Source organism: Equus caballus, chromosome 7, assembly GCF_041296265.1.
Source record: "Equus caballus isolate H_3958 breed thoroughbred chromosome 7, TB-T2T, whole genome shotgun sequence".
NCBI classification, from domain to species: Eukaryota; Metazoa; Chordata; class Mammalia; order Perissodactyla; family Equidae; genus Equus; species Equus caballus.
This window is the reverse complement of record NC_091690.1, coordinates 95574241-95593266: the sequence shown is the minus strand read 5'-3', so window position 1 is coordinate 95593266 and position 19026 is coordinate 95574241. Positions and strand designations below refer to the sequence as shown.

At 37.3% G+C, this 19026-nt stretch overlaps 2 protein-coding genes across 15 annotated transcripts in view; one reads left to right on the top strand and one right to left on the bottom strand.

The window, feature by feature from the left end:
• The window catches only part of ANO3 (anoctamin 3), a 451605-nt gene that overhangs the window by 58134 nt on the left and 374445 nt on the right, over positions 1–19026 (bottom strand). For all 9 annotated transcript variants that reach the window (XR_011440741.1, XM_070273456.1, XM_070273457.1 and 6 more), the window contains one exon: positions 14229–14289. Coding sequence is in view for 8 of the 9 variants with exons in the window: in XM_070273456.1 (XP_070129557.1) it covers positions 14229–14289 (61 nt within the window). In the remaining variant the exon portion in view is untranslated. The remainder of the gene's footprint in view (positions 1–14228; positions 14290–19026) is intronic.
• On the top strand, positions 999–18997 carry MUC15 (mucin 15, cell surface associated). 6 transcript variants are annotated; one of them, XM_005612224.4, is made up of 4 exons: positions 999–1749; positions 7770–8497; positions 10727–10876; positions 12739–18997. In XM_005612224.4, exons 2-4 carry the CDS (start codon positions 7807–7809, stop codon positions 12897–12899), a joined length of 1002 nt encoding a protein of 333 aa, XP_005612281.1. In that variant the 5' UTR covers positions 999–1749; positions 7770–7806; the 3' UTR covers positions 12900–18997. The 6 variants fall into 6 exon arrangements, with proteins under 6 accessions (XP_005612281.1, XP_070129568.1, XP_023501960.1 ...); XM_070273467.1 differs by having other exon boundaries at positions 12835–14992; XM_023646192.2 differs by lacking the exon at positions 999–1749 and adding an exon at positions 4687–4926.

Here is a 19026-nt window from a genome sequence, read left to right as displayed (position 1 = left end):
GGTAAATGGGGTTTATCACTAGAGTCAGTTCTAACCAATTGGCTATGGTTGTCAGGAGGGCAATGATGAAAAGGATTATGAGGCCACAGCTAGGGTCTTTAGAAAAGAGGGGCATGGGAGATGAGCTTTGACTCTCACGGCAGTGAAAGCAGAGTTGTAGCAAAAGTGCCTTGTAATTTCCATGCCTGGTATAGGCCATAATTTATGGTCAAGTCAGAAAGTGGTAATGATATTCACACACATATCTAGGAAAATCCCTAAGGGTATGGTATACCCAATCCTGCCAAGTCATGTTCAGTTCTCTAAGTACAGACATAAAATATTTTTTTCAGTTGAATTTTTTCCTAGCAACTGGCTAATTTGAAAATAACCAACAGAATTCTATTAAGCCACTGCCCATTAACCAGTTCTTTGGTTAAATTTAAGTTGCTTTTCTTCATACCAGTGAAGATACAGCTTAAATATCCTTGAGTAAATATGTTTTAGGGGTTGGCTTAATTTCTAATCAAACTCTGAAGGGGTCTTTGGGCTTCAGAAAATTTAAAACTATGGAATTACCTGTTCTTTCCTGGGGCCATATAACTGGGCAGATTCTTTGCATTCAATTTGAAGTTCCTGAACCTTAGCTAAAGTTTCATTTTCTCTCTCAGCAGTGGAAATCTATCTGGTCGCACAACAAAAACTAAGCATAAACCTCAGGCATACTGAGCTGAACAGACCTTGGCGCCAGTCCCCAAACGTTGATGTGCAGAGTGTCCCAGAAAGTGCAGCTTCACTCTTCTCCCTTTCATAAGCCATGAAAGGAAGTGAAGGAAGTATGCCAGGTTGCTCTTCAACTCCAGTACTTAATCAAGCATTGCCTGGCACTTCTGAAACTCTCCAGCTTCTAAATTGAGAGTGAGCAAAGAGAGCACAGGATGGAAACGACTTAATCGAGAAGGCTCCCAGGACTACTCAGGATCACGTGGCCATTTTCAGACAGGCCCCAGATACTCCCCAAATGCCTGAAAGTCAGCAAGAAACCTCATCTCAGTCCTGGTGATTATTTCTACGTAATGCTTCGCAGTTTTATCAAGGATCCCAGTACACATCAATTCACTTTGTCGTAAGTGTGTCCTTCTATACAAGCGATCTCAGTGCACTGCAGACAGGGCCCCTCACCATGGACCTGACTACACCTTCTCCATTCAGGTTTTAAGTACAGAATACGGCACCTTACTATGGGAAAGAAAGATCTGTTTATGAGTTAGGAGAGCAACACGGGGCCAGCACAGAGCTACAGGTGCAGGGTCTGACTCACTTTGGTTTCCTCACCTGCAAAGGGGGAACTCAGCATATGTTAGAAATTCCAGATACACCAGGGGACGTTACCAAAATCTTGTCTTTTTTTTCGCTGAGGGCAAGAAATGGATGCCCCTTGTTTTGCCGCAGCTCAAGAGAACTAGCCCGCCCCAAGTCAAAACAACCAACCTATGAAAGCTGGAGGGCTGGGCTTTTTTTTTTAACGCCTGAATGAGGTGATATCTTCATGCTGACAGCTGAGAAGCAGGTCAGTCAGGTTCTTGGGTGCTCTATTACACAGGCAAGATAGTCTGGCCCCGCCCAATTTTGCTTCTCTGGCACCCTCCTGCTCAGTGGAACATCGGCACACTTAACCCGTTTGTTTTCTCCAATGCACAGCAGACTTATTCCAGCCAGGACAGCTGTGATATTTCAGTTCCTGGTTGTAAACACCTCCTAGACCTGAAGGTAAGTGTGCTGGGTCACAGAGGATCCCTCCTCCTCCATCTCTCTCTCGCTCTCTCTCTTTCATTTATTTACCAAACGGCACAAAAGCAGGCTCAACTTTTGACAGAAGAGTCTGACAGGGAGCTATGGAGAAAGACAGGTAGTTGTTTCATTAAGTAATTACCTTCCAAATGAGCATTTGCACTGTTGAGTGAGTTAACTTTAAGAATTACTGCCAAATTTGCTAGATGATGAAACCAGATGAAGAGCTCAATATAAACCTTACATAAAGCATACATGACTATGAGAGAGAGTTTCTTTAAGTCATATCTTAGTAAAAGTTTCCAAATGTTTAAAGTGGAAATAGTGACATAAACATATAAATTGAATATTTAGATTAAAATGCATTTGCACTTAAAGGTTCTTGCTAAAGTATTAGAATACGAGAGTTTTTGAAAAACAATCTTCTAATATGATGAGTTACAAACTTCTATACATCTTTGCCAAAGATTTTCTTAATCAAAAAATTGGCAAATGTTGTGTATATAATTACTTTACTTAGACGGTATGTGCACATGTCTAGCACTCACTGGAAATCTAAAAAGCTAAGTCAGTTGCCACAGAAGACACTCTGTGGAATAAGGACGTGGATAAAGTTTCTTAAAATCTTTTTCAGTTTGCGGCTAACTAAGCCTCCTTTTATCAAAGGGATGTCAATTTACCATTTACCCACCTTCTATTTGGTCCATAGATGCTGTTTCTTCTGCCAGTGAAACATGATAGAAGGCTGAAAATCCCATGCTTGGGGATTTAGGTCCAGAATATTTCTTTTGAAGGCACAGTCCTTCTTTCTAAGCTTGACACCCTTCCACCTAACTGTTGTAGTATTGAAGTTTATGACTGAGAACACCCAAGTTAGCAGCAGGCAGTGTGACCTTCTGTAGAATTTTCCTGGATTTATGCACACCAGTCTGTTAATTAGAATGATATTCACAAAGCTTTGAAATTTTTTTCCTGAAGGAAAGTCATATTTTTCTTTTCTTTTTATTTTTTTTCATTTCTTTAAATCAAACAAAAGTGAAATGATATGTCTAAGTTCCTCAGGTACAATCCTACTTTCTGGCTAGTTAAGTCTTCTCACCTTTTTAAAGCCCTCCTATAAAAGAGGCATTTCTAGAAATATAATTCGTTATGTCCTAATTTATTGTGGCTCTTTCATTTAGGGAAAGCAAAATACTGTCCAAGAGTTTTAAAGGCCACTCAAAGTCACACTGAAGGTGTGCCTAGGATACGGGCTACATGTCAGACTAAGTTTCCTAGGACAAAGACAAAGAAAACCCATCTATCTTAATTTGTAGCCTGACATCTATAACAAGAAATGATGAAAAGCAACTGAGAGAAGTGACACAGTGCATACTCTTTCGTTATTTCACTGCAGAAACATGTTTTTATATTACTCCCTCAGTGTACCTCTACTAATATGTTTATTTAAAATTTCTGGTTTTGACTGAGTTTAGAATGACTCGCATTTCTCTTCCCTTGCATGGGTTGATTACCTGACATAAACCAGAGTACCTTCTTAATTTCAAAGCTTGGTATAAAATTGGTATGACTCAGTTACAACAGCAGGGCTGGGTAGGATAATGACTTTATGCATTTAAGGAGAAGCAAAATTATGCACGGAGAATGTGGATTTGCTTCCTTCATGGTCACATTTTTTCCCTCTCTCACCACCTCCTGCAGCCCTCCATACAAAAGTAGTAATGTGAAACTGCTTTTTATTGCCACCACCAAAGACAGGGCAGAAAGTAGTGTTCATTTTCTCTGTGGAGAGGAATTATTTAAAAAGTAGTAAGCAGTGAAACTCACACTTCGAAAGTAAACTTTAAAAATTGTGAAATACTAGAAACAATACAAACATTTCAATATATATAGAAAGGTTTAGAATCTGTGTTTAAGGTACCACACAGTGGCTGGAGATCCTGTTCTTTTTTCTGTTCCCTATAGGGAACAGATAATTCTAATCCTAGGAGTTTTTCAAGTTTGTAGTGATCTTAGCTCTGTTTCTATGTTACACCTTCAAAGTTCCTCTTAGGAGTTTCCACCTAGGGGCAAGAAGAGGCTAAGAACAGGAGGGGAAATGATGCTACCTGGTTCTCCTGATTTTCTCTCCTACAATTGCACTTTTCTTTCATCTCATCTTCTTTCTGCCTCCACAGTGTACCTGGTTGAAAGATGAACTTTGGCACGCACCAGTATGCCATCCATCATAAAGCATAACTTTAGCTTTACATAACAAGTGTGTAACAGCTTAGATATTTGAACTCTAGAGATGGAGAGGGGCTGAGAGAAACATGCAAAGGGAAGGAATACAGATTTCTTTTACTGCCCTCTGGAGCTTCTGTTTCACCTGCATTAGCCTTTGCTGTTTACAAGCATATGTTTTGCTCAATTCAGAATAGGGTCAAACTTAACCAGAATTTCCTAGTCCTTGCTCCAGCAAAAGTCCAGGGCTGGGGTTCGGGATAGCTGATGGCTTCAATTCCTGGCTGCTTCTATCCCTTTAAGATGAAGGGATCTGAGTAACAGGTGTAACCTGGTTCTCTTAGAAGCCAGGGAGCAAAGCAAAGTTATAGCCTTACCTACAACTGTATTAATTTCAGAACAAACTGCAAATAGTATTCACAATATACTGTCTCATCCCTCTTTTCCCTTTCTCTCTTTTCCCTGGAGATAAATTATAGGCAGTAACAGAAGGCTTCGCTTATTTGGGGTGTTGATACCTTAGGTTTTCAAGTTACAGTCAGAAGCTGGGTGAAGGGTAGAGAGATCCCCTGGTGGTTCAATGTTACAGGCAAAGTGAAACAGGAACAACAAAACTCACTTTGTTGACTCTTGGTATGTAGGTTCTCCTTACGGGAAGGGAGCGAAAGCTCAAGGCCACGCTCCTCATGTAACAATATGAGAAAAGTAGAAGAACAGCAGAGAGCTGATTTTCTCCTCTGGTGATCACTTCATTAGGAAGAGAAAATAACCAGAAAGCCTAGGTGTAGAGAACGTAAACCCAACTCCATGATAATGATAAAACAGGCGGCCAAGTCCAATTCATCAACTAATCAGATTACCGGCAGCAGATAATGAAAGAGCTCTGACATTTGCTGTGAACTTGAGTTACAGGAGAAAGATGTTTCTGATAAGGTACTTGTAAGTAGTTTTACACTAAACTGAATTGCATTTTAAATGTGCTAGGTGAGGCATCAGTTCAGCGAAATGTTGGTGAACTACAGGTCCTGGGAATAATCACTCGTTTTGTTAATGTTAATCTGTAAACTACATGGTAAAGGTGCCCAACTAGAAACCACAGAGACAACTGTTGGGGTTTTCTTAAATTAGAATAAAAGTGTATTTAGTGTGTTTGAGAGGTACTTCAGGTAGAAGGCCCTATTTTTCCAGTGCTTAAAAAAATGGGATAATAAATTGCTTTGGTTAAAATAAGAAAATTTGGAGAAGGCGTGCTATGAAAATGTTGGTGGGAAAAAGTAGCTGAGTATGAAATTCGATATTCCTTTGTAACTTTTGTCAGATAGATGAGTGATTACTAGCTTTAAGGCCAAGGTTGGAATCCTAACCCTATCTCTCAGTCACTAGCTGTGTGTCTTTGGACGCATTATTTACATTTTTTAAACCCCATTTAATCATCTATAAAATAGGATTAATAATCCCTTCCTCATTGTTTGCTAGTTTTTAGTAAGAGTTAAAAGAGAAAATATGCAAAGCATCTGATATAATAAATGCATAATAGTGTATATGCTTTCCAATTATGTTAATAATGCTTTAGGATCTAACTGAATTTTCTTGGTTATCACAGAAAAATGAATGAAATATAAATAAATAGAATTATCACAAATGCAAACCCCTATATAGCCCCTACCAGATCAAGAAACAGAGTGTCAGGAGCACACAGCAGCCCATCCACGCTCACCCAGTAAATATTGTCTCTTTCCTTCCCACAGCAACCTAACCTCTAACATTCTAGTTTTTTGCCTGTTTTTGTACTTCATATACATGGAGTCACACAGTACAACTGGAATTTTAAGCTCTGCACTACGTTTGTTATAATCATCCATGTTGTTGTATGCAGCTCTAGTTTGTGAATTTTCAGGTATGATTATTACAGAATTTATTATCCAGTCTATTACTGATGGATGTTTAGGTTGAGACACTTACAAATAATGCCCCTGTGAATGTTCTTGTAGGTCTGCCTGCCTTACTTTTTAAGTAGACTTTTTTTAAGTGATAAGCAAAAAGCATGGAAGATATTATATCACTAAAACCTTAGGAATCCACAGGAACGGACTGCTTGCTAAAAGCTTTTGAAGAAAATATTATATCAGGATGTATTATAGATATATTTAGGTTGTGCCACTATGAAAGAAATCATTCAGCAAGGAGGAGGCCCTTAAAACCAAGCGATAATCAGAGGATCTTTAGAGGCTCCTCAGACCCTAAAGAAAAATCATCAAGGTGGGAGATACTTGTAAAAATTTCTGGGAGAGCTTGTAAGAAATGGCAGGTAGTACTGGACCTAAACAATACCAGTTGCACCTCCTCCCTTTTCTTATCTCAGTCTTCCTGGAGGATTTTAGTGACAAATAAGCTCTAAGGTCCAATTCAAAGAATAGGACATCGGTTCTCAGACTTTATTGTTTGAGGAGGAATAGTCTAACACTTTTTTAAAGAATATTTTTTTCAATTAAAAACACTTTAAATTCTAGCATCCAGCTAGGTTAGAGTCAGTAGACTTGGCTTTCCGTGTCGCCTCTTCCATTTACTAGCTTCCATTACTAGGCACTCTGAACCTCAGCTGCTTCATCTGCAAAATGAGGATAATAGAAGCTATTCTTTTTGCCTCAAGGATCATTGTGAGGATCAAGTGAGATGATATTGTAAACTCTGTCAACTTATGTACGACACTTGTAGAAATATTATTATATTTTAATAGTAATAAATGGAAGTTAATGTTTATTAACTGCTTACTTTAGGCCAGATATTGTTCAGAGTACTTATACCTAAATCATCTCGTTTAGTCTTCAGAACACTGTGAAATCAGATTGTTATGATGATAAAGCAATTGCTTATTATGATGATTGTTTTTTACAGGTTATTAGTGACAGAAGCCAGAATTCTAATATAAATCTAATTTCAAAATCTTTTCCTCATATCCTCCTATCCATGAACTGTGGCACTTCCACACTTAAGAGGCAGAATGATGTGCCTGGATTGGAGGTCAGGACCATGGTTTCAAACCCCAACTCTGCCACTATCTAGCTAGGTCATTTTTTCCACACCCACTCCCAACCAGACTCTTCATTTATACAGTAAGGGAATACAATTAAACATGCTAAAATCCAGAAGTCTTTCTGATTTTCTCTAATTTGGAATTAATAGGGCAAAGGGCATCATGAAGAGTACCGTGAAAAAAAGGATGTTAATTTCAAATTCAAAAAACTCAAATCGGGTACTAATAAAATGTTTTCAAGTTGCGTTCCTGACTGACTCACTTTAAAGCGGTACGCTTAGTATATAATCAGTAACGTCAGCTTCGTAATAAATCTCCCAAATCACATCTTTAGAAAGAACATGTTTTCTTAAATAAGTTGAAGAAATCAGACAGCTCTACATGCCCTATATTTACAATATATAAAAAGTTTTACTTAGCAGTCCATATATAATTATATATATTTCAACTTGTCCCAACCTAAATGATCTTTGAAATAATGGAATAGTGGTGTCTGACTTGACAAAGTTTTCACATGGCATTTGCCTAGAGGAAGGAAGGAAGAAATATTATATGAATAATATAATGCAGTGACTTTAGTTTTAGTACATAATCCAAGGAAAATAAAATTGTTGAATAAAGAGTATGCTATTATCATCTTAGCATTATGTCTCTAGATTTTTATCACTTTAAAAATGTAGATCCAATTAAAAAAGCCTCAATACTTAATTTAATAATTCAAATGGTTGTTATTTTCTTTCAGATTCCCCTTAATAACATCAATACCAAAGAAGGCTACAATGTTCACCTCAGCCAAAATTCTGTTGATTTCAACTTTGTTTAGTTTACTACTATTTGGAAGCCATGGGGAAGGTCTAGAAATTAACACAACACAAAGCATTGCAGAAGGCTTGAAAAAAATAGAAAATGAATCTGTTCCTTTTGGAACTGAAGCAAATTTAAACTCAGATAAAGAATATAGAGAAACCTCCTTTCTCAAGGCAAATAATTCCTCTTCTTGGGATCCATCAAATAAAATCCATAGAACAACAGATTCCTTCAACAATTTATCACCAGACAACTTTACCAGGAGCCCAAGACCCACACCCATGTTCTCCATCAGCCCTCCCTTGATCCACAGCTTTGTTTCTAAATTACCTTGGAACTCATCTATAGCAGATGAAAATCCTCTGCCAGCCTCAGCACCTGCCAGTGCTACATCTGCCATATCTTCAGAAAATGTTACTTGGTCTTCGGCCAACGATACCATGAAAACTCCTGACAACAGTTCCACTACAATTAGCATCCTCCCTTCAGCACCAAACACCATGTCTGTGACCCCCATGACAACGGAACCAGATGAATGGCTTACCCCAACCAGTGATAGCTCGGTGGGGTTTACCCCCTATCAAGAAACAACAACTCTACAGCCCACCTTAAAATTCACCAATAATTCAAAAATCTTTCCAAATACACCAGACCCTCAAGAAGGTAAATATAAATGGATTTAACTTTCCTTTTGTATAAAGTTGAATCTTCAAATAATTCATACAGATTATGTCTAAGGAATGTACCATACTAGAAAAAACGAGGAGACTGCAACAGCACAGTCAGTTCTCACTTTTGGGGGGCAACCATGATATTCACTGGAAATAGTGAAGGGATTTCAGGGCTTAAGTCAGGAAATACTAGTTATTACTATATGGGAACATGATGAGACAGTGGGACAAAATGAGAAAAGTTAGTTTGAAAGGAAGGAGAGACAGGTAATGGTACAGTTTTGAGACACTAGGTAACAATTTTCATTGAATCTTTGAAAGACTACCTGAAATTTCATGTGCTTTTAGAATACCATACAATTAAACTTTAAAAATATATGTATGTGAGTTTTGAAAATTGAATGAAATAAATGAATTTATAAATTATCTGGTACCACATAGCAATCACAGGAAAATAGAAGACTGATACTAAAAAAAATTTAAATAAACTCAACGAAAAGAAATACTCCTTAATTTTTAGTTTAGCACCTAATGAACATAATAAAAATGGAATTTTGCTGCGAGTATCACAAGAAAATTGTATTATGGGGAGATTTTTATGTTTCATTTGAGGGATTACATCAAGTTTTAAAACAAAAAGTAGAAAAGATCTCTAATATTTAATGAAAATTTATTATGTTTTATTTTTTCAGGTCTAACCATGTTTTTCTTTCCCTGAAAATTTAAAAAAATATTCTTTTTTCCCCTTATGAATTCACTGATTTCTAATACAACTTACGAGCAGATTATATTAATGATGTAAATACCAAATCATATATAAAAATTCCTATTTGAAAGTTGCGGCTAGTGTACAGGAACAGTTCTAAGTTTTGAAATCTAGGCTTTATTGTAGCACTGCAACCAATATATTATATGTACATATATTTTAATTTTATCTACGATTTTAACAAATTATTTCATTCATATATATTTTGATATTCCATCAGAAATATTTTTAAAAAGATATTCTCTCTTTTCTTTCTCTAAACCCAATATACATATTGAGAATACTCAATATGAACTCGTACCATCGCCCTTTAATCAAAATAAACTTAGTTAATTTTGCTTCACCTTTATTTTAGCAATAATTTTGCTGTTTATCTTCCAACGTGAAGGTTAATTTTTTTTTTCGCTGAGGAAGATTCACCCTGAGATAACATCTGTTACCAATCTTCCTCTTTTTGCTTGAAGAAGATTCGCCCTGAGCTACCATCTGTGCCAGCCTTCCTCTATTTTATATGTGGGTCACTGCCACAGCATGGTTGCCAATGAGTGGTGCAGGCCCATTCTGGAACCTAACCCAGGCCACCTAAGCGGAGTACACCAAACTCAACCACTAGGCCACGGGGCCAGCCCCTAATTATGTTTTTATAAATGGAGTTTTGTATAGAATTAGAGACCCTATAAGACCCCTTGTCTACCTAATTAATAAGCTTCTTAAGAAATGAAAAAAAAAACATTGAAAATAAAATATACTAAATATGAGTTCAGAGAGCATTAAGTAGTTTATTGATGACTTAGTCTTCAAATAAGGTACTCGGTAAAGGGGATGATAGAGTGAAATTTGGACTCTCTCAAACTCAGACCTACACATCTGTTCTTGATGTGCAGGGCACCGCAAATATCTTGCTTTGGTCTATTGGTTGTATTTGGAAAGATCCTGCATCAGAATATATTGCTTTTTCCTTATAGCGCCTTTTCACTTGGGGTTTTGAGGATTAATTTTCTACTACCTGCTTACTCCCATTAGCTTTTTGCTTTTGAATTATTATAGAAATAAGTTCAAAGTTCATTTCATCATTAAAGACCATCGGAGATTCAGAGTTGATTAAAAACTTAATATAGCATTCAACATAGAAATTAGATCTTAATGAAGCATACACATGGCATTTCAGTACTATTAGTGTTAATAAGTAACAAGAGAGTTATAAAACTAAAACTTAGAAGTATTTCAAGGTAATTCAAAATTTGAAGTGTGGTTTTGTCAGGAAGTATATTTGCCAGTACATCTCAAACACTCAGTAATTTATAAAACATACACACACGTCACCATTATCTAATTTTTAAAAAATTGTTAACATTGTTAAACATTCTTTGGAATACAGCAAGTCCATGTATATATTTCTGTTCTTTGAGTAATTATTTTCTATTTCTTATCTGTAAATTATTTTTTCCTCTCCAGAGAACAGAAATACAGGAGTGGTGTTTGGGGCCATTTTAGGTGCTATTCTGGGTGCCTCATTGCTGAGTCTCGTTGGCTACTTGTTGTGTGGAAAAAAGAAAACGGAGTCATTTTCCCATCGGCGACTTTATGACGACAGAAATGAACCAGGTAAAAACAACATTCAGAATTTCACCTGCACACAATGGTTTCAATTAAGTGAGGATGCTAATGTTCACCACCTTATCTAGAAGGGTTTCAGAGATTCATACGACAGAAACAGACTAAAGATTTAATGCTCTCTGTTTCTCACAGAACACAACCAAAATAATCATGGACCTGTGAGTGAAATTAAAGAGCCATTTGGAACTGTTGCTAATTGCATCACAATTTGTTTAAATAATAATCCCAGAACCTAAAACATATCTATAAAATTGGAAGATAATGGTATGATATTAAGGAAAAAATGGCCATTTTTGTTAGCAAGTAACTGCAAAGCCATTCTCTGCCATTGTTCGAACTCTTAGTAGCAGTAATTTGAATAATAATTTACTCTAATCTGGAGCTCTTCAAAAATTTACACAGAGTAGCCCTCTATTAATTATCCTAATGAGTCTCTAAAACAGAATCTCTAAAGAGTTGCATACATGGGTACATAAAGCCACATTATACCTTAATTCAGGAATGTTCTACTCATGTGATGGAAACGACCAACCATATCTATGAATGACAAATGTATCTGCTAAGAACAAAGCACTGAGTTTGAGCTTAATTATATAACATTAATTGGAACAGAAATGAAATCACTTCAAATGCTTGACTCATCTGTTTTTTTATACTTCAGGAGAAAAAAAAAAAAATCTGATTTCTGGTTTACACAAGGGGCACCTGCCAGCATAAAAAAATAGTTAAATGTCCCTGGTGGATCCCCTTGATAAAGTCTTGTTGATTTTTCATAAGTTCAGGTCTTGCCTGACATATTGTTCATTTTCAGAGTCAAACACATTATTTTAAATTTAACTGAATTCTGCTTATGGGTTTCTAGCAATGCATATAAAATAAAGAAGTGGCACTTTTCAAAATTAAAGGATAGGATTTCGAACAACAGGGGTTTCCAAACTTTCTTTAATCTCAGAATCTTTTATCTATAATCACACGCAAAGGTTCAGTCTAGCAAACTGAGACAATCTAAGGTGTTGTGATTGAGGCACAAGGGAACCACCGAATCTCACTTTTGTTTGACTCCCTCAAGACAGCTTTGAGACACCTCTCTCAAATCCCTAAGGTTCCTGGGAGCCCAGTTTGTAAACAGATGCCTTAAGGAATAGGTAGGATATGAGAATAACTAACTGAAAAATTAGACCACCGATCTAATTAGTCACTACTTAAGTATTTAAAGATACCTAGTACATGCCAAGGTTTCTTTGAAAATAAATTCAAGATCATTAAAGAAATTGGCTGTTTGTTGAAAAAGAAAAAAAAAAATCTCCTATATCGTTAATCAGAAAACCTCAAGCTCATAACTTGGATCTATTGGAAGGAAACATAAACTTTTAAAAATATTTTTCTTCTGTTTCCACCTTCACTCAACCATAAGGCTATTGAGCCACTTGGAAAATCATGACACTGATTTTAGCTCTTCACTGTTTAAAAATTATTTTTTACACCACAAATAAAAACTCCGAATATGCTGACAAGGCTCTGCATTCACAAGCTTCAAAAGTCAATGAGGCATATATCTATACTTCTTTATATCAAGTATTGCTATATTTTTGTTGTCATCTCTCCCTTAGTTCCCTTATTTTTGGTCCACCAGCCGTGAAATTTTGGAAGTTAAACTGTTCTCTTAGTCTTGGAAAGAAATGTGGCTTGAAAAATATCTACTTATTTAAAATCTCAAAAGTAATATTTGCAAAGCCCATATAAAAGACAGACCTATTTACTCATCTAGAACAATTCCTATAGTCTGGCAGATGCCTGAGCGTGCATCTTCCAGACTGTCACCACAAAACAATTTTTTGTTACTTTTTTAGTGCTGCGATTAGACAATGCACCGGAACCGTATGATGTAAGTTTTGGGAATTCTAGTTATTACAACCCAACTGTGAATGACTCATCCTTGCCAGCAGGCCGAGAAAATGCACGTGACAGCATTCCTATGGATGACATACCTTCACTTCGTACCTCAATATAAAACTAAGGGAAAAAGTCTTCAGACGACAAATGTTCGCCTGCGTCCTGGCCTTTCCACAAACCCATCTTCCACAAGCTGAAGCAAGATCACTGTCATATAGCTTGTGCCAAGGAGAGCTGTAAAAGTGTGAGACTAGTGGCAGAAACATAAAGAGAGGAGAAATAATCCAAAAGGTTTCCTTTCTTACTGTTTTTGGCCATGCTGAAGCATCTAGTGAGTAACGTTAATTTGTATTTTGGTCTATTTTTTTCTTAGTAGGCAATGTTTGTGGAATCAGGTAAAACTAAATGCTTTCACCATGATCACCCTGCCTGATAATTTAATTAAAGGAATCCTTCAATGAACAAAGGGACCCAAAACTACATTTTCACTTTTTTTTGTTTGGGGGGGACAAAAACCAATGGATTGACTGACTCTTTACTGCCTTCCCCCATCACGCACACACCTTCTGCCCGCCAGAGTCCTTATACCATGCATCAAGATTGGCATTCTCTTGAAGGAAAATTGGAAGAGTGATTTTTTTTTTTTTAACTTAGCCTTAAAGCTAGAAGGAAAATATGGCACAGAGTCTCTGTTCCTGGGAAATTAAGGTAATGGGAGAGAGGACTGCATTCTAATGCCCTGTACTTTTCTGTGTCAGCACATACACGGTCAGCCCCTTCACTTGCCAGGTTGACAATGGCCTGCATTCAACAGGGCTGTGGTAGGAAAGCTGATCCTAACCAGGGAAGTAACTGATTCCCTTCAAAGGGTGAGGAATTCTGACCTGTCTGATTTATTTGAGGCCTCAGTTAATTGGGTCATTTTAAAAACTCTATGAAAACATGGTGAAAAAGTCAGCCAAAGCATAATCTATATATAATTTTCAGTTTTAAGATGTTAGGAGCAAGATTTATTATGTATTAGACATTATTGCTCAATCATATATGGAATAGATTCTGTGTCTCTAAATGTATGAAGTCCAAGGCTAAAAAAATAGATGAATGGAGATATTAAGCAAACAAAAAGTTTTCTGAGCATCACTTTCAAGAGCAAAAATACTAGAAGCCTAATTCGGATTCTAGTACGTTTCAGTTTGTTTTTAATTACTACCTGCTTTTGGTAGGAAAAATATACTCCTTAGAACAGGAAGGTCGAGGCTTTAGGGATTAGAGGATTAGATCAAGAGTTAAAATTCTCAAAGAAGCAGTGAATGTGTGAAGAGGGCTACCAAAGCAAGAGGCTTTGTTGTTAAATTGATACTTGGGGGGTGGGTGTGTGTGTGAAGAAACCCAGCAAGAGCCACAGAAAATGAGGGCTAGGAAGTAAGTAATGGAAGAACATACTTACCCCATATTGCCATAAAAATAGCAAAGAAGACTGTCCCTCCATTATCAAACAAATATGACACCTTAATGGAAAACAAACAAAAATATTAGTTACACTCTTGGTTATAAGAATCCAGTGTTTACTGTTTGCATTTAGGTCCTATGATTTCTTTTTTCCCCAAAGGAATCACATTATTTTAGTTTGTAAATATAAGCTATCAGATGTTTTCATGGGTCCTGCAACTGTTTCACGTGATTTTCTCTTGGGAGAGAGGAGGGGTCGCATGGCTCCTCTTTTCTTCTCTCTCCTCTTGGATTCCCTTTGGACTGCACTTTCATTTCTACTTAGAAGTGGGCCTAGTACCCCAAGGAAGTATTTGTAGGCCACAGGTAGTCCAGCTACAGTGTCAGCTGTAAGAAGTCAGCTTTTCAGTTGAGGCATAACTAGGTTCACCTCCTGTTAGTGAAACGTCCAGGATTGGGGAAGTTGCAAAATGCAGACTTCCACCAGTGAGCCAGCACTTCCAACAGAAAGGTATCACAGTGCTGTCCTTACCCTCTGATGTTTCAGAATGTGCCATAGGTCCAGTAGTGGCCATAGGAGGTAATCTCACCTTAAACCGTTTTTAAGAAGTTTCATGTATCACTGGACATTTAGCATATAGTCCATGTGTTTTTGAATCAGACATTACCTGAAGTTTTATAAAGAGAAATGTACAATTTATGATATTATCATATCAGGGTTGCAAGGATTGTCTGATTTTAATAAAGTGTAAATTCAATTTACCTTTGCTTTTCATTTGCATAATGTCCTGACTGTATTTATAAGTTAGTAAGGGAGATTAAACCAATACAGCCAAAGCAATATATGTTTGGCAGTAACAAATCTACCATAGAAACTATAAAGAAAATAGGGGCACTACCCTCATAGGAGAGAGAGGCCAATTAGAGGCTAAAGAACCTTATTATAAGAAATGGGAATGCAATGGTGTCTTCTTTGCTCAGTCTACAGTCTAGACGCTGCTTAATGGGGGCATTAAAACAACAGTAATGTATATTTTAATTGTCACATCTGGAGCACACTGCAAAACAATATGTAAAACAGATAAAGGTAGGATGTATTTTCTTGTAATGTAGCATTATTAAAAATATCATTATACAGAGATGTGCTCCTTTTGGAGATCCGTGGATGGGTGCAAGATGCTCTAGACGGCTCTAAACTTCTATGATTGTTAAGACTTGGGATTTCTGAAAATGCCATAAGAACTGGTTTTCACAGCAATCATCAGTATATATTATGCACAGGAGAGAAAGGACCATAACAAAATTCTCCTACAGAGCTCGTAAAATTACACCCGGCAGGAGAATCCAGCTTTTTTGTTCCCAAAGGCATCCCACAGAGATGCCTACTGCTGCAAGCAGCTGCACCGCTGTCTGCTTTCCTTTAGGAACAGACCTAGTGCAGGAAATAGCTTCTTAGAGCGTCAGAACAGAGACGTGACACATGGGGATTTAAAGGTCACCAAGAAATAATGGCTCTCCCCTGCTCCAGAATAGCCATGCTTTCAGGAAAGTCACAAATAAAAAGCCATACTTAACAAAAACTGTGTTGCATGGACATGATTTGCCATAGTTTGTGCAATATTTTCTTTAAAAAACCTTTGCATATTTTTTCTTGCTAGGTTTCAGGCATTTTTTAACTCAATAAATTTAAACATTAACTCTTTAGAAACACATCTACGAGACAGTGAAGGATATCTGTAATATACATGCAATGTGGGATTACATACACATAATGGGAGATAAAGGTAGAATGGGAGTTAGGGAAGACTTCAGAACCTGCCCTAAGGAGGAGTGTAAACACATGAGATCATCGTGTTAGGTCCACTAAGCTCTTACCTGAGGGATATTATGGGAGACCGTACAGACAAGAAGAACAGTTACAAGCCTGAGGGTGCAGCTTGAGGAGCTAAGGGCGTCATTTTGGGTCTGATATAAGGTGCTGAATGAAAATGGGGAGCAGGTGAAGGAAGAGTCAAGCAGAGTATGGGTGGCTCAAGGTTAGATCAAGGGCCACAGGCAGGAGAACAGGAGAAGAGGCTTTCTGCCTAATAGGAAAGGAACACTTGCTCTATAAAAGAAAACCCCAGAAGAAGTCTCAAGAAAATTCCCAAAGCAATATAACAGACTTTTCTAAAAGTAAAAGAGCTTGTCCTGTCTACAAACATATATTTGCAATGAATTATTGTATTAGAAAAATAGCTTGCCTTTATGCATAGGGGGCCTCTGGGGAAGCATTCTATCTAACTTTGTTCATGTGAGTAGGGAATATATGAAGACAGAAGGAAACTGAGCCGCAAACACAGCTATGTGTAAGCCCAAATTCTCCATTATCTTTGACATTGGATTTCTCTTGGAGAGCTGAGTGTGGCTAGAAATCAATAAATGTAGGTATGGTTTAAGGAGATAAATTTCTTATTAGGTTGGAAGATTAAAGTTTATGTCTCCTCTATTTTAGTTGCTAGATCTCTCTCTAGGATTGTTTGATGGCTTCAGAATAACAGAAAGCTCTGGAAACTGCCACTGATATTCCATTAAAGCCCCTCTGGGCTAAGGACAGCAAGGCTCCTCTGGGCAGATTCAACCCTGCTGGCCAGGCTATTGGGCCAGGGGGCAGGGAGTTGGGATCCTGGCTGGTGTTCAGCCCTCTCTCACTTCCTCAGTCCTTAATTCTTGGACAGGGCAAAATCTGTATAACCACCCATGTCCTCTGGACTTGGGCACAAGCTACATCAAACATGGCAACTTCATTAATCCCCTCCCTTCTCATGACCTTTTACTTATTTAGGGCAATATCTTTTTAAAAGGGGATCCTAGGAATCTGAATCAACTGACGAGCTTGTTAACACATGGACTTTTTCTCAGCTCCATCCTTGACAAACTGATTCTGAATTTTAGGACCTGAGGCCCAGGAATCTGCTTTTTAACAAACGTTCTAGGTGATTCTGATGTATAGTCTTATATGGACTAAACCATGAAGTTTGAGTGGCTTTTGATTTTATACCCAGCCTTGTCAAAATTAATTGTATAGAGACCTCTACTTCTTAACAAGATGGAATACCAAAGACTGATTTTTACCCCCATTCTGGAAACAGCCAAAGAATGCACAAAATATACAAAGCACTTACATAAATATATATAAATATAAAAGCATTTCAAGACAGTGGATGTTAGGCAATGATCCTTGAGAGGTGGGAAACAAATGAGGTGAACGTTATGATGGCCTCAGCTTACTACACTGAAAGAGTTACCAGGGTGCAGAGAGGGACAACCCAGACAGCGCCCAGTGAGCATGTATGTGAGCACACTACCTGAGGCAAGAACCACTTGAAAGGACTAGAGGTAACAGTCTCAGGAGCTCACACCGAGTCGGGAATGGTGCCAATTCCCACCAGCCAGGTATGAGGAAATACTCAGTATTTGCAGTGCATTGGGAAGAGTACACAGAACGATCTTGCAAAATAATTGTGGGGAAAAAGATAGTGCTAGGTAGAGCACTGCTGTGAGCCCATCTCATAAATCCTAAAAGCAAGACCCAAAAGGATCCAATTATTTTCAAGTAACTAAATTCCAATGAGATATCTCTACACATCTATTAAAACAGTTAGAATTAAAAAGGCCAATCGTTTTAGGATTAGTGGCCATATGGAAAACTGGAACTCTCATACACTGCCGGTGGGAATGTAAAATGATATTAATGCTTGGGAAAATAGGTTGGCAGTTTCTTAGAAGGTTAAATGTCCACCTACCATATAATCCAGACATTTTACTCCTAGGTATCTACCCAAGAGAAATAACAGTATTCATCTATATGAAGATTTGTAGATGAGTGTTCATAGCAGCTTTATTTAAAATGGTAACAACTTGAAACAACTCAAAAGTTCACAAATAGATGAATGGATAAACAAACTCTGGTCTAGCCATATAATGCAACAGTACTCAGCAATAAAGAGGAGTGATCTAATGATAAATGTGACAACATGGACGAATCTCAAAATAATCATACTGTGTGAAGGAAGCCAGAAAAAATCACACACTGTATGATTTCATTTACATAAGGGTCTAGAAAATACAAACTTGTCTATAATGACAGAAAGCAGGTGGTTGCCTGAGTGCAGCCGTGGGGTTGGGGAGGGGTGGGAGGCAGGGATTACAAGAGGACTTCAGGAAACTCTGGAAGTGATGGCTTTGTTCATTACCTTGATTGTGGTGATGGTTTCACATATATAATTAAAATGTATCAATTTATAGACTTCAAATATGTACATTTTATTATATGTTAATTATACTTTGATAAACTCTTTTACAAATAAACAGTAATAATTGTAAAATTCAGTTTCTCAAACTTGTATGTACATTGGAATCACCTGGGAAGCTTTAAAATATGCTTCTGCCTCGGTTCCAAACCCAAAGACTCTCATTTAAGTGCTCTCGAGAGTGGCTTGGGCTTCAGGAGTTTAAGAAACCCTTCAGGTGATTCTAATAGGCAGCAATTTGAGAACTTTTGGTATGCTATTTCACTTTCTTTGTAAAATTAGAAGTAGTTTAATTTCATGAGCCTGCATGCAAGATACAAATTTAATCATTAGCAATAGAAATAATCTTCTCTTAAAAAAAGAAAATCTAAATATCATTTCACATGGAATTTTATGTCTCTGATGGCAACAATCAGTTATAAAAACAAAGGAAGACAAAGATATTCAAATAAAAATGTATTCGTTTTGTAATTGCCGCAGGGTGACGTTTTATTCAGTTGTCAA

Coding starts and splice junctions, on each gene's coding strand:
- MUC15 (XM_023646192.2), top strand. Junction 8,498..10,726: donor TACACCAGACCCTCAAGAAG/GTAAATATAAAT, acceptor TTTCCTCTCCAG/AGAACAGAAATACAGGAGTG. Junction 10,877..12,738: donor TGACGACAGAAATGAACCAG/GTAAAAACAACA, acceptor TTACTTTTTTAG/TGCTGCGATTAGACAATGCA.